The following is a 15277-nucleotide window of genomic DNA, read 5'->3' as shown; positions in this document are numbered from 1 at the left end:
TTAAAATGGCACGTGCGCTGCGTGTTTCAGTGTTATCTAGCATCACAGTCTTAGAAGAGCAAAACTACTGCAGCTGTACCTGTAGATGCATTGTGGTGAGCACCTTCCCTTCAACTCACTGTGAGTGACCCGGAGGGCTGGCTCACTCCCCTGCTCCCCCAGCACTGTGTGTGACCCGGAGGGCTGGCTCGCTCCCCTGCTCCCCCAGCACTGTGTGTGACCCGGAGGGCTGGCTCGCTCCCCTGCTCCCCCAGCACTGTGTGTGACCCGGAGGGCTGGCTCACTCCCCTGCTCCCCCAGCACTGTGTGTGACCCGGAGGGCTGGCTCACTCCCCTGCTCCCCCAGCACTGTGTGTGACCCGGAGGGCTGGCTCGCTCCCCTGCTCCCCCAGCACTGTGTGTGACCCGGAGGGCTGGCTCACTCCCCTGCTCCCCCAGCACTGTGTGTGGCCCGGAGGGCTGGCTCGCTCCCCTGCTCCCCTAGCACTGTGTCTGGGAGTCCTGCACAGGAGGTACAGTCTCCTCAACAACACGATTGCAGCTTCTCTCAAAACATCAGCTTTGCTGTGGATGACAAGCAGCTTGCTCTTCTGTATTCCCCCAACCAAGAAGTCCCATATCTAAAGCCTTCACAGCAATCTAGCGCCCCACACTAACGATCCTGATTGCGGATTCCTGCCCCATTCCTCTGGGACGTCCAGGATGCCCAGAGGCCACAAGCCTGCACACCCTCCCTGCACGGCAGCTTTCACATCTCCTGCTTCACAACACATCATGGATCTGGCAGGTCTGAAGCATCAACCACCACTTTAATAAATATGGTGTCGTCTTTGATATACGTCCCGTTTTCTAACACAGTTTGGGCAACAAAAAGCGGGCAGCCAGAAGCGATGTTCATGTCCCCTGCCGGCCGCTTAAAGCTGCTGCTGTTGGGGTCGGGCTTGAAGGCATCCCCTAAATGTTTCCTGGCGGGCCCCTGGTCCATCAGCATGAGGGTGACTTTCTGTTTGAATGGCCAGGGCAGCAAGGCATCGTACTCCCCGCGCATCACCACGAAGAACAAGGACAGGTGGGTGCCTTTACCCATCCCGTCCCCGTTGAGGTAGACCCGGGCGCACATCCTGTAGCCGAAGTATCCGGTGTAGAAGGGTTGGCTGTACAGCGACAGGGTCTTCCCCATCACCGCCTCCTGCTTCCTCCTCTTGTAGTCCCTGATCTTCCAGACCAGCGTCCCGCTGTAGCTCGCCGTCTCCAGCACCTGGAAGCGCAGGTCCATGTCAGCCAGACGGATCTCGTGAACGCTCAGCATGTCGTCGTGCCTCGCCAGCTGTGTCTCCAGAGGGCCTGCAGCAACATGCAAACACAGAAAGATGAATAAAATATGAAGAGCATTCATTTCTATTAACAGTGGCTGTGGATATTGGAGTGCCCAGTGAATGTCGGGACTAATGTCTATTTATTTTTTGATTCTGATTCTGATCTTTATTTGCTTCAGAGTGCACACAAGACACAGACACCCTCAGACTTGAAAGAGTCAATAATTAAACAATCATTACTGTATGTATATCCCACTGCTATACAAAATAAGACTGTAGTGGCACACCATTACACTGAATGAACTGCACAGCTTTACGAAGCAAATCCATAGGACGGATACGTGTCTTTAACTCAGTTATCCAGCAGGTGTCAGCACTGGGACTGGACTAGTCTGCATTGCTTTACAGAGCACACACACGTAATGTGGGCTGATGCAGAGTGAAATGATAGAGACTTGCCCAGTGCGTGGGTCCCGGCTCCTCCACCGCCACCTCCTCCTCCTCCTCCTCCTCCTCCTCCTCCCCTCCCACTCCCCTCCAGCACAGCCACGCGGCTGCGGATCAACTCCACTGCGCTCTTCAGAGTCTCCACCTCATCCTTCGCCTGCCTGAGCAAGCGCAGCTCCATCTCCATCTCCATCACCTTCTCAGAGTGAGATCCCAGCAGCTTCTGCAGGGGAGCAGGATTACACACACAGTTACAAGAGAAAGGGGGCTCCAGGGACCAGGGCACAGCTCCACAGCTGTACCACAAACACACCTCAAAACCGAGACACCAAATACATGACAGCCGACGCCTTGGAAAACACCCTGCAGGGTCTCGGGATGCTTTGCATTCTGAAGAGATCTGATAATCTGCTAATAGCATTCACAACAAGAATAAAGATATTCTAAAAAGCGTTCCCATAGAGAACACTCGCACAGAGAGCTCTCCCTCGAGTCTCAGAATACAAGCGAGAAGTCAGCACCTCTGCAGTAAACACAGCTGAGCCTGTTGTCACGGTTACAGACGGGGATTCCGATTGCAAGACCTGCAGCGGCTTCATCAACACAAGCCTGAGAGTGGGGGGGCCTCGCTGCCTTCTCTCCATGGCAAGCTCTGGGAACCAAACTGCTCACAGCATTGCCAACCTCTAGAGTGACGTGTCTGAACACAGACATGCAATTCTGTGTCGCTGTGTTTGCTTGGTAAGGGGGAGTCGGTTGATTCTCTGACTGTGCTGATCAGTGTGAATGCAGCTAGGCTCTCTGTGTACAGCACAGCTTGTGTTCACAGCGCTGCACCTGCACTGCGCTCATCTGGAAAGCCAATAGCCTCTGCAGAGGCCAGGAAAACGCTTTCAGTTTCACGTTGTTGGGAAACAAAACCAATCATTTGTTTAACTTTCACGTTTAACATCCCATAAAGAACTAAACTGTATTTCTGATTTGCTCATTCACGCTATTAGAAAAAAAAAAACTGCAATAATATTAAAAAAAACACCTTTCCTTTGCAACAAAGTTTTCTCTGAATTAATTACATGAGACGTGTCCTGAACACAATACAGTTTCTTGAAATTTCTGATAAAACAGCAAAACAACTGAACTGTTTTCGGGTTATCGAGCTTCCCCACCTGCAAACAGTTAATAATGGAAATATTGAAAATAATTAGCTGAATCTCAAATTGACATCAAGTTACACTATGCGTGCCTGTGTCTGCCTGCCTGCCTGCCTGCGTGCCTGCCTGGTGGTGCCTGCCTGCCTGCTGCTGCTGCCTGCCTGTTGTCTGACTGCACCTGTGGAGTCTGCCTGGGTGGGTGCCTGCCTGACTGCCTGACCGTCTGACGCTGGGCGGATGCCTGACATGTGCCTGCCTGTGTGTCTGCCTGGGCGAGCGGTGCATGTCTGCCTGCCTGTGGTCCTGGTTGGTGCGAATTGCGTGTCTGCCTGGGTGCGTGCGTGCCTGCCTGGGTGGGCTGTGAATGGGTGATGTGCAGACGTGTATGTGCTGGACGTGCGTGCGTGCACCTGCGGATGGTGCGTGTGCTGACACGTGCGTGGACGCCCAGGTGGTGGTGGATGGACGGGGTGCGTGAGTGTGTGCGTGACGCTGGGTGGGTGGGTGGTGAGGATGTGCGTGCGTGCGTGCGTGTGGCGTGGGTGCGTGGGTGGGTGGGTGCGTGCGTGCGTGCGTGTCGTGCGTGCGTGCGTGCGTGCGTGCGTGTCTGCCTGGGTGGGTGCGTGCGTGCGTGCGTGTCTGCCTGGTGTGGTGCGGGGTGGGTGCGGGTGCGTGAGTGCGTGTCTGCCTGGGTGGGTGAGGAGTGCGTGCCCTGCCAGCGTGAGTGTCTGAGTGTCTGATGGGTGGTGAGTGGTTGCGTGGCGTGTATGGGTGCGTGGGTCTGTCTGGGTGTGGCGTGCGTGGAGTGCGTCTGTCACGGACGTGTGCTGAGTGAGTGCGTGGAGGTGCCTGGGTGGGGTGCAGTGCGTGCGTGCATGATGGGTGCGAAGGTGCGTGCGTGCCTGCGTGCGTGCGTCTGTCTGCGTCGTGTGCTGAGGTGCCTGCAGTGCATGCGTGAGTGCGTGCGTGAGTGTGGTGACGGGTGGGTGAGTGCGTGCGTGTGTATGCTGGGTGTGTCTGCCTGGTGCGTGGTTGACTGGTGTGCAGTGCGTGCATCTGTCGCGGCGTGTGTCACGAACGCCGGTCTGCGTGTCTGATGCGTGCGTGCGTGCGTGCGTGCGTGAGTGCGTGCGTGGGTGGTGTGCGCGTGCGTGCCTGCCTGAGTGTTGCCTGGGTGCGTGTCTGATGTGCGTGCTGCATGAGGTGTCTGTCGTGGGTGGGTGGGTGAGTTGCGTGACGTGCGTGAACAGAGTGTCTGACCATGGGTGCAGTGCATGCACGTGCAGTGGTGTCTGCATGGGTGGGTGAGTGCTGCACGTGCGTGCGAGTGGATCAACCCTGGGTGTTGCCTGTGCGTGCAGTGAGTGCAGGAGTGTCACAGGGGGTGCACGCACGACGCACAGACGGTGCTGTGGTCGCGAACGCGGTGGGCCCGCCACACCAGTCTGCCTGGGTGCGTGCGTGCGTGCGAGTGTCTGCCTGGGTGGGTGGGTGCGTGCGTGAGTGTCTGCCTGGGTGGGTGGGTGCGTGCGTGCGTGCGTGCGTGCCTGGGTGGGTGGGTGCGTGCGTGAGTGTCTGAATGGGTGCGTGCGTGCGTGCGTGCGTGGTGGTGCGTGCACTGGGTGACGTGTGGGTGAGTGAGTGAGTGTATGACGTGCACGCACAGACGAGCGTGGTGGGCGTCTGCGTGGGTGCGACGTGCGTGCTGGGGTGGCCTGGGGGGTCTGCGTGCGTGCGTGAGTGTCTGCCTGGGTGGGTGGGTGCGTGCGTGACGTGCTGTCTGAGTGTATGGTGGGTGGGTGCTGCGTGCGTGCGTGCGTGTCGTGCGTGACGTGGGTGTGTTGAATGGGTGGGTGAGTGAGTGCGTGAGTGTCTGCACAGTGGGTGCGTGACTCGCATGCGTGTGCGTGCGTGGTGGGTGTGGGTGCGTGGGCGTGCGTGCGTGAGTGTATGCCTGGGTGGGTGCGTGCGTGAGTGCGTGAGTGTACTGCCTGGGTGGGTGAGTGCGTGCAGTGCTGCACTGACGGTGGTTGAGTGCGTGAGTGAATGGGGGTGCGGGCGTGGACGCGTGCACGTGTGGTGAAGTCGGTGCGTGTATGCATGGGTGGGTGGGTGCGTGCGTGCGTGTGTGCATGGGTGGGGCGGTGCGTGCGTGCGTGCGTGTCTGCCTGGGTGTGCGTGGGTGCGCCTGCCTGGGTGTGCTGTGTGGACCCACTGGTGTGGGTGAGTGCGTGAGTGACGTGCATGGGTGGGTGGTGCGTGCGTGAGTGCTCTGGGTGGGTGAATGTGAGTGACGTGCGTGACGGTGGGTGCGTTGCGGTGCGTGAGTGAATATGGGGGCGAGTGCTGCCTGCCTGAATGGGTGCTGGGTGAGTGCGTGGTGGAATGGGTGGTGAGTGCGTGCCTGGGTGGGTGCGTGAGTGGGTGCGGTCTGCCTGGGTGGGTGGTGTGCGTGCTGTGCTGCATGGGTGGGGTGAGTGGTGCGTGAGTGTATGCTGGGTGGGTGCGTGCGTGCGTGCGTGACTGGGTGGGTGAGTGAGTGAGTGTGGGTGAGTGCTGTGCGTGTCTGGTTGGGTGGGTGAGTGAGTGCGCTGGCGGGCCTGGTGGTGGGTGGGTGCGTGCGTGCGTGCCTGGGTGGGTGCGTGCGTGCGTGCGTGCCTGTCTGCCTGGGTGGCACGTCTGAGTCTGCATGGGTGGGTGTGCGTGCGTGGGTGCGTGATCTGCGTGAGTGGGTGCGTGCGTGCGTGGGTGCGTGCGTGAATGTTGCGTGCGTGCGTGCAGTGCGTGGGTGTGTCTGCGGTGGGGTGGTGTGCGTGCGTGGGTGGGTGGGTGCGTGCGTGCGTGCGTGCGTGCGTGCGTGTCTGCCTGGGTGGGTGCGTGCGTGCGTGTCCGTGCCTGCCTGGGTGCGTGCGTGCGTGCGTGCGTGCGTGCGTGGGTGCTGCCTGCGGGCGCCGTGCGTGCGTGCGTGCGCAACGACAGTAGACCGTGCGGTTCTGACGGACCGCGTGCGTGCGTGCCCTGGGCGTGCGTGCGTGCGGGCGGCTGTGCCTGCCTGCGCCTGGTGTCGGCCTGGGGGGGTGCGTGACGTGCGTTGCGTGCGCGTTGCAGCGCGTGCGTGCGTGTGCGTGCGTGTCGCCTGCGGGCGCGTGCGAGCTGATGCGGGTGCGTGCGAGCCTGCCTGCGGCGCGTGCGAGCAGTGCAGCGGCGCGTGCGTGTCTGCCTGCTTGCGTGCGTGAGACCTGCCTGCCTGCCTGCGTGTCTGTCTGGGTGCCTGCCTGCCTGGGTGCGTGCGTGTCTGCCTGGGTGAGTGCCTGCCTGCCTGCGTGTCTGCCTGCCCGAGTGCCTGCCTGGGTGCGTGCCTGCCTGCCTGCCTGCCTGGGTGCGTGCCTGCCTGCCTGCGTGTCTGCCTGGGTGCCTGATTGCCTGCGTGTCTGCCTGGGTGCCTGAGTGTCTCAAGCACACTAACCCAAACCTCTGAAGAGATCCTCACCTGTACGTTACTGATCTTCTGTTCCATTTGCTTTGATTTGTCCCGCACTTCCTCGTATCGGTTTTCCAGCTCAATGATTCGAGTGTTCAGACTGGGAAGGACTTTGTACCTTTCCTGCAGTTCAGTCTTCACATCCTCCATCTGAAACAGACAAACCAGAGACTTGAGAAGTGACTGTACCGTACTACATAAAGTGTCTGGAAAGCGCATTCTCTATTTTCGTTACACTTCACTCATTGCGCCCCTTACAGAACGTCAGCGGGGTTCCCCCCGGCTCAGGTTTAACTTCCCAGTTACAATTAAAAGTATCTCCCTGCAGGATGCTGTGATGAGCAAGCCAAGCAGAGACGTTTCAGAGACCCAAAGAAACAAGCAGAGACGCTCCAGAGTCTCAAAGAAACAAGCAGAGACGCTCCAGAGTCTCAAAGAAACAAGCAGAGACGCTCCAGAGTCCCAAAGAAACAAGCCAAGCAGAAACGCTTCAGAGTCCCAAATAAAAAAGCCAAGCAGAAACACTTCAGAGACCCAAAGAAACAAGCAGAGACGCTTCAGAGACCCAAATAAACAAGCCAAGCAGAAACGCTTCAGAGACCCAAAGAAGCGAGCAGAAACGCTTCAGAGACCCAAAGAAACGAGCAGAGACGCTTCAGAGACCCAAAGAAACAAGCAGAGACGCTTCAGAGACCCAAAGAAACAAGCAGAGACGCTTCAGAGACCCAAAGAAACAAGCAGAGACGCTTCAGAGACCCAAAGAAACAAGCAGAGACGCTTCAGAGACCCAAAGAAACAAGCCAAGCAGAGACGCTTCAGAGACCCAAAGAAACAAGCAGAGACGCTTCAGAGACCCAAAGAAACAAGCAGAGACGCTTCAGAGACCCAAAGAAACAAGCAGAGACGCTTCAGACTCCCAAATAAACAAGCCAAGCAGAGACGCTTCAGAGACCCAAAGAAACAAGCAGAGACGCTTCAGAGACCCAAAGAAACAAGCAGAGACGCTTCAGAGACCCAAAGAAACAAGCAGAGACGCTTCAGACTCCCAAATAAACAAACCAAGCAGAAACGCTTCAGAGTCCCAAATAAACAAGCAGAGACGCTTCAGAGACCCAAAGAAACAAGCCAAGCAGAAACGCTTCAGAGACCCAAAGAAACAAGCAGAGACGCTTCAGACTCCCATATAAACAAGCCAAGCAGACACATTACCCCTCAAAATAAGAGCTTGTCAAGTTTAGACAAGACTGGCGGTTTCTGGCGACAGTACATCAAAAGAGGCATGTTTCACAGGGAGGTTTTATAACCCCAATCACAAAACCTGGCACAGAGTGAATTGAACACTGACTAGCCTGCAGAACTGGAAGGTGACTCATCCAACTAGAGGCACTATACTGATCCCTCTCCAAAAAGTCCCCTAATGTCAGACCTGTGCGGGGGAGGAATGGAGGCTGGATAACTCAGTTCTGGTAGAATATGATCTTTCCTGTTTGAAAAATGACGACCAAAATACTGGTGTCCTATTTCAGGGCAAGGATTTTTGGGTTAAAAGCAAATACTTTTTTAAAATCCAATCTTTAGCTTTATGAATAGCAGTGTCCATATAAAGTACATCACTGTATCCCGGAATAAATAAATGGACATACTGACAAATACTTACTTTTATTTTCGGATTCTAATACCTGACCTAAACCTATCCAATGTTTCTCTGGATACACTGTATGACTGACAGACAGAGACGCCTCCACAAACCCACAGGTTCTGCTACTCTTAACAACTCGTGTTGTCTTTATCAGTCTGAATAACCTCGCTTCTCCAGCGAATTCATGCAAATTCATGCCTCACTTCTCGTTAACCTGCACAGCATTACCAGAAGCCAGCAGGTCTGCCGTGTCATTTAACAGCACCACTATGACTTACACAGCACGGGGGTTAATGGGAGAAATCCCAGAAGCCCAGGGGAAACTGAAGTGTGGTTAGGAACTCATTTTAAAAGAGAAGGTCTTGTTAGGGTTACAATGAGTAACCACTCAGAGCTTCAATAGTTTAGTACACTTGTGTTCCTCCGTGGATACGTTTTGCTACTGTGAAGTGTAAGTGCGAACTTCGGCTTACAACCTTAAACAAGAAAGAATCTGCAACGTGAAGAATCCATGTGCGGGGGTGGGGCTGGACAGGAAAACCTTTATCTGCCTTCCATCATTAACAGTGTTACCGCATCTCCTCACACATCAAAAGAATCCCATTGGGAATCTCCCACGTATAGAGACACATACTGAATCATGATCTGCACACTGGCACACACACACTGCACGACTGTATCATGATCTGCGCACTGGCACACACTGCACGGCTCTATCATGATCTGCGCATTGGCACACACTCTGCACGGCTCTATCATGATCTGCGCATTGGCACACACTCTGCACGGCTCTATCATGATCTGCGCATTGGCACACACTCTGCACGGCTCTATCATGATCTGCGCATTGGCACACTCTCTGCACGACTATCATGATCTGCGCATTGGCACACTCTCTGCACGACTCTATCATGATCTGCGCATTGGCACACTCTGCACGACTGTATCATGATCTGCGCATTGGCACACACTCTGCACGGTGCCCACTGAGCTTACTGTGTGGTAACTCTAATCATGGAGCAGCAGGGCAGTCTACTGCTGTTTGATGCTGCTACTGTACCTTAAAAGCAGATCACAATTCAAAATGCATCCCAAGTAAAAAAAAAAACTCTTCCAAGGCTATTCTGTATTTACAGCAAATCCCTTTCTTCAGAGTTGCTGTATTTGCGACCACAAGAGGGGGCTGTGTGTGTTACAGTAAAGGGGAGTAAAGCCGACTCGAATCACAGGACTCTCAGAAGTCTTCTTCAGTAGCTTTGCTAATCCTGGTTGTCTGATTCAGGGTTCAGAAAAACAACATGGCCTTTATTTAGGACGCTGTTCAACAGAAATGACAGCTGCTACTTTTGAGACCAGCAATTGTAAGAAAGGGCAGAGGGAATGCAACCCTTTGATAGGAGCTGAATAACCTACTCAGGACACAGAGGTCCACACTGGGAGATGCTTCTGTTTAATTACCCACTGAGAACCATGCAACTCAACCACATCTCTGCCCCAGACACCTTTACTGAGAAGCATGCAATGAGTCAAAAACACATTCCCCAAAGCGCACTTCCTCCAGTAGAGCTGGACAGGCATGTGATAAGTGTGATTGTACTGGGATTTCCAGCGATTCAAACATCAAGAATAACACAAGAGAGACAGAGCTTCAAACAGCAAGAATAACACAAGAGAGACAGAGCTTCAAACATCAAGAACACCACAAGAGAGACAGAGCTTCAAACAGCAAGAACACCACAAGAGAGACAGAGCTTCAAACATCAAGAATAACACAAGAGAGACAGAGCTTCAAACATCAAGAATAACACAAGAGACAGAGCTTCAAACAGCAAGAATAACACAAGAGAGACAGAGCTTCAAACATCAAGAATAACACAAGAGACAGAGCTTCAAACATCAAGAATAACACAAGAGAGAAAGAGCTTCAAACATCAAGAATAACACAAGAGACAGAGCTTCAAACAGCAAGAACACCACAAGAGAGACAGAGCTTCAAACATCAAGAATAACACAAGAGACAGAGCTTCAAACAGCAAGAATAACACAAGAGAGACAGAGCTTCAAACAGCAAGAATAACACAAGAGAGACAGAGCTTCAGACATCAAGAATAACACAAGAGACAGAGCTTCAAACAGCAAGAACACCACAAGAGAGACAGAGCTTCAGACATCAAGAATAACACAAGAGACAGAGCTTCAAACAGCAAGAACACCACAAGAGAGACAGAGCTTCAGACATCAAGAATAACACAAGAGAGACAGAGCTTCAAACATCAAGAATAACACAAGAGAGACAGAGCTTCAAACAGCAAGAACACCACACGAGAGACAGAGCTTCAAACATCAAGAATAACACAAGAGAGACAGAGCTTCAAACATCAAGAATAACACAAGAGAGACAGAGCTTCAAACAGCAAGAATAACAAAAGAGACAGAGCTTCAAACAGCAAGAATAACACAAGAGAGACAGAGCTTCAAACAGCAAGAATAACACAAGAGAGAAAGAGCTTCAAACATCAAGAATAACACGAGACAGAGCTTCAAACAGCAAGAACACCACAAGAGAGACAGAGCTTCAAACATCAAGAATAACACGAGACAGAGCTTCAAACAGCAAGAATAACACAAGAGAGACAGAGCTTCAAACATCAAGAATAACACAAGAGAGACAGAGCTTCAAACATCAAGAATAACACAAGAGAGACAGAGCTTCAAACATCAAGAATAACACAAGAGAGACAGAGCTTCAAACAGCAAGAACACCACACGAGAGACAGAGCTTCAAACATCAAGAATAACACGAGAGACAGAGCTTCAAACATCAAGAATAACACAAGAGAGACAGAGCTTCAAACAGCAAGAATAACAAAAGAGACAGAGCTTCAAACAGCAAGAATAACACAAGAGAGACAGAGCTTCAAACAGCAAGAACACCACAAGACAAAGAGCTTCAAACATCAAGAATAACACAAGAGAGACAGAGCTTCAAACATCAAGAATAACACAAGAGAGACAGAGCTTCAAACAGCAAGAATAACACAAGAGAGAAAGAGCTTCAAACATCAAGAATAACACAAGAGAGACAGAGCTTCAAACAGCAAGAACACCACAAGACAAAGAGCTTCAAACATCAAGAATAACACAAGAGAGACAGAGCTTCAAACAGCAAGAATAACACAAGAGAGACAGAGCTTCAAACAGCAAGAATAACACAAGAGAGAAAGAGCTTCAAACATCAAGAATAACACAAGAGAGACAGAGCTTCAAACAGCAAGAACACCACAAGACAAAGAGCTTCAAACATCAAGAATAACACAAGAGAGACAGAGGTTCAAACATCAAGAATAACACAAGAGAGACAGAGGTTCAAACATCAAGAATAACACAAGAGAGACAGAGCTTCAAACATCAAGAATAACACAAGAGAGACAGAGCTTCAAACAGCAAGAATAACACAAGAGAGACAGAGCTTCAAACAGCAAGAATAACACAAGAGAGACAGAGCTTCAAACATCAAGAATAACACAAGAGAGACAGAGCTTCAAACAGCAAGAACACCACAAGACAAAGAGCTTCAAACATCAAGAATAACACAAGAGAGACAGAGCTTCAAACATCAAGAATAACACAAGAGAGACAGAGCTTCAAACATCAAGAATAACACAAGAGAGACAGAGCTTCAAACAGCAAGAATAACACAAGAGAGACAGAGCTTCAAACAGCAAGAATAACACAAGAGAGACAGAGCTTCAAACAGCAAGAATAACACAAGAGAGACAGAGCTTCAAACATCAAGAATAACACAAGAGAGACAGAGCTTCAAACAGCAAGAACAACACAAGAGAAAGAGCTTCAAACATCAAGAATAACACAAGAGAGACAGAGCTTCAAACATCAAGAATAACACAAGAGAGACAGAGCTTCAAACATCAAGAATAACACAAGAGAGACAGAGCTTCAAACAGCAAGAATAACACAAGAGAGACAGAGCTTCAAACAGCAAGAATAACACAAGAGAGACAGAGCTTCAAACAGCAAGAATAACACAAGAGAGAAAGAGCTTCAAACATCAAGAATAACACAAGAGAGACAGAGCTTCAAACAGCAAGAACACCACAAGACAAAGAGCTTCAAACATCAAGAATAACACAAGAGAGACAGAGCTTCAAACATCAAGAATAACACAAGAGAGACAGAGCTTCAAACATCAAGAATAACACAAGAGAGACAGAGCTTCAAACATCAAGAATAACACAAGAGAGACAGAGCTTCAAACATCAAGAATAACACAAGAGAGACAGAGGTTCAAACATCAAGAATAACACAAGAGAGACAGAGCTTCAAACATCAAGAATAACACAAGAGAGACAGAGCTTCAAACAGCAAGAACACCACAAGACAAAGAGCTTCAAACATCAAGAATAACACAAGAGAGACAGAGGTTCAAACATCAAGAATAACACAAGAGAGACAGAGCTTCAAACATCAAGAATAACACAAGAGAGACAGAGCTTCAAACATCAAGAATAACACAAGAGAGACAGAGCTTCAAACATCAAGAATAACACAAGAGAGACAGAGCTTCAAACAGCAAGAACAACACAAGAGAGACAGAGCTTCAAACATCAAGAATAACACAAGAGAGACAGAGCTTCAAACATCAAGAATAACACAAGAGAGACAGAGGTTCAAACATCAAGAATAACACAAGAGAGACAGAGCTTCAAACATCAAGAATAACACAAGAGAGACAGAGCTTCAAACAGCAAGAATAACACAAGAGAGACAGAGCTTCAAACAGCAAGAATAACACAAGAGAGACAGAGCTTCAAACATCAAGAATAACACAAGAGAGACAGAGCTTCAAACATCAAGAATAACACAAGAGAGACAGAGGTTCAAACATCAAGAATAACACAAGAGAGACAGAGCTTCAAACAGCAAGAATAACACAAGAGAGACAGAGCTTCAAACATCAAGAATAACACAAGAGAGACAGAGCTTCAAACATCAAGAATAACACAAGAGAGACAGAGCTTCAAACAGCAAGAATAACATGAGAGAGACAGAGCTTCAAACAGCAAGAATAACACGAGAGACAGAGCTTCAAACATCAAGAACAACAAGAGAGACAGAGCTTCAAACAGCAAGAACACCACAAGAGAGACAGAGCTTCAAACAGCAAGAATAACACAAGAGAGACAGAGCTTCAAACATCAAGAATAACACAAGAGAGACGGAGCTTCAAACATCAAGAATAACACAAGAGACACAGAGCTTCAAACAAGGAGCATGGGCCAGGCTTAACCTCTCACACATTCATCTGACATGTCTTGCAAAAATGACAACGAAAAAAAAAATCACTTTTAACCACAAATGATCTGAAGTATCTCTGCCACTCCTTACTATAGCTTACCCTTCACTGACAGTAAAGTAGCATCTCCATATACTACATAGCACTGCACTGCCAGTACAAGAAACTTAGCACGATCAGCATCTAAACCACAGAGCGTTTAACCGAGAGCAGTGAGGGTGCAGTGCGTCAGTACAGAGAACAGTGCAGGATAATATTAGAGACTTCACGGAGCGTTTAACCGAGAGCAGTGAGGGTGCAGTGCGTTAGTACAGAGAACAGTGCAGGTTAATATTAGAGACTTCACGGAGCGTTTAACCGAGAGCAGTGAGGGTGCAGTGTGTCAGTACAGAGAACAGTGCAGGTTAATATTAGAGACTTCACGGAGCGTTTAACCGAGAGCAGTGAGGGTGCAGTGCGTTAGTACAGAGAACAGTGCAGGATAATATTAGAGACTTCACGGAGCGTTTAACCGAGAGCAGTGAGGGTGCAGTGCGTCAGTACAGAGAACAGTGCAGGATAATATTAGAGACTTCACAGAGCGTTTAACCGAGAGCAGTGAGGGTGCAGTGCGTCAGTACAGAGAACAGTGCAGGATAATATTAGAGACTTCACAGAGCGTTTAACCGAGAGCAGTGAGGGTGCAGTGCGTCAGTACAGAGAACAGTGCAGGATAATATTAGAGACTTCACAGAGTGTTTAACTGAGAGCACTGAGGCGTGCAGTGTGTCAGTAAAGGTAACGCTACTAATATGAGAAACTTTACAGAGTGAAGCATCTTGTTTCCTGCATTCCCACAACAGTCTAAGAAACAATACAGGAGGGACAGAGATCAGAGGGTGCAGAGGAGTCATACTTGCCTTGGTCTCTAGACTGCAGTTTCTTGCCACCATCAGTTTGAGATGCTCGCTCATGAAGCTTGACTCATGCTCTTTCATGTCTTGGTTTAATCCCTTCAGAGAGAAAAGAGGAAATCGGAAAATAAAAATGAAGACACCGTCAGCAGACCTTTCTGTGTCAATGACTGTTTAACTAAATACATCTATAAATGCAGGAAACCCTCTGCTGGCACACGTGTGCAGATTTATACATGCTGTGTAAAAATGCTTACCTTAAAGGTGCATCCATAGCGAGTGAATATACAGTTTGCTTGGGCGTTAGGGCATTCATGCTGGTGGTTAGTTAGCTGAAAAACAAAAGAGCCACATAAGCCAACGTGGTTCCCATCTGCGGCATTTCCTGCAGTGAGCTGAGTGCTGGAATCATGCTTTCTTAGTATTCTAGTCCATCACAAAAACAAACTCTGTCTGTAACAAATACATCAATACAAATCCTTCTGATCTGCAAGCTCTTCAATACAGAACAAACTGGAGAGTCAAGACAGGACACCACAGTTGGGTTCATTACAGGACAGCACAGTTGTGTTACTGGCAATGCGTGTCTGAGCAGCCCTGCTAGACAGGGTGTTTTATTATTGCTCAACTTTGATACTGCTCAGCAGTATAGATAACATTTATGAGCGCACATGTTTAAAGAGGCCGGGCTGCTTCATCTAACATTTCCACATCCATATGCAATAAATAGAAATCTACACAGTAAAATGGGAAGGAACACTTTTGTAAAAATGAGCAACACAAATACATTTTGCAGAAACAAGGGCAATCTTACCTGACTTCGTAAAACAGAGCTGTAGCTACATTTGTTTGGGCAGGTAACAGGAAAGGCTGGACAGAGCGATTCTTCATGTTTCTGAAAGAGAGAAAGGACACAGAGTACAATAATCCCAGCAAGCTGTTATCATTAAAATAATTAAAATGAGATTGTGAGCCACATACACATCACTCACAAAGGCTATACTGCAGCTTAAATAGCCCCTTATGAGAAGACTGG

At 49.9% G+C, this 15277-nt stretch overlaps 1 protein-coding gene across 4 annotated transcripts in view; it reads right to left on the bottom strand.

The window, feature by feature from the left end:
• Positions 1-15277, bottom strand: part of LOC121330118 (TNF receptor-associated factor 3-like) — a 31607-nt gene that overhangs the window by 725 nt on the left and 15605 nt on the right. For all 4 annotated transcript variants that reach the window (XM_041276400.1, XM_041276402.1, XM_041276403.1 and 1 more), the window contains 6 exons: positions 15056-15136; positions 14499-14573; positions 14248-14340; positions 6405-6545; positions 1776-1986; positions 1-1344 (listed from right to left, as the gene is read on the bottom strand). The exon at positions 1-1344 is cut by the window's left edge and continues 725 nt beyond it. In XM_041276400.1, the coding sequence (XP_041132334.1) occupies positions 773-1344; positions 1776-1986; positions 6405-6545; positions 14248-14340; positions 14499-14573; positions 15056-15136 (1173 nt within the window). In that variant the 3' untranslated portion in view covers positions 1-772. The remainder of the gene's footprint in view (positions 1345-1775; positions 1987-6404; positions 6546-14247; positions 14341-14498; positions 14574-15055; positions 15137-15277) is intronic.

Source organism: Polyodon spathula, chromosome 17, assembly GCF_017654505.1.
Source record: "Polyodon spathula isolate WHYD16114869_AA chromosome 17, ASM1765450v1, whole genome shotgun sequence".
NCBI classification, from domain to species: domain Eukaryota; kingdom Metazoa; phylum Chordata; class Actinopteri; order Acipenseriformes; family Polyodontidae; genus Polyodon; species Polyodon spathula.
This window is presented reverse-complemented; position numbering and strand designations above follow the sequence as displayed.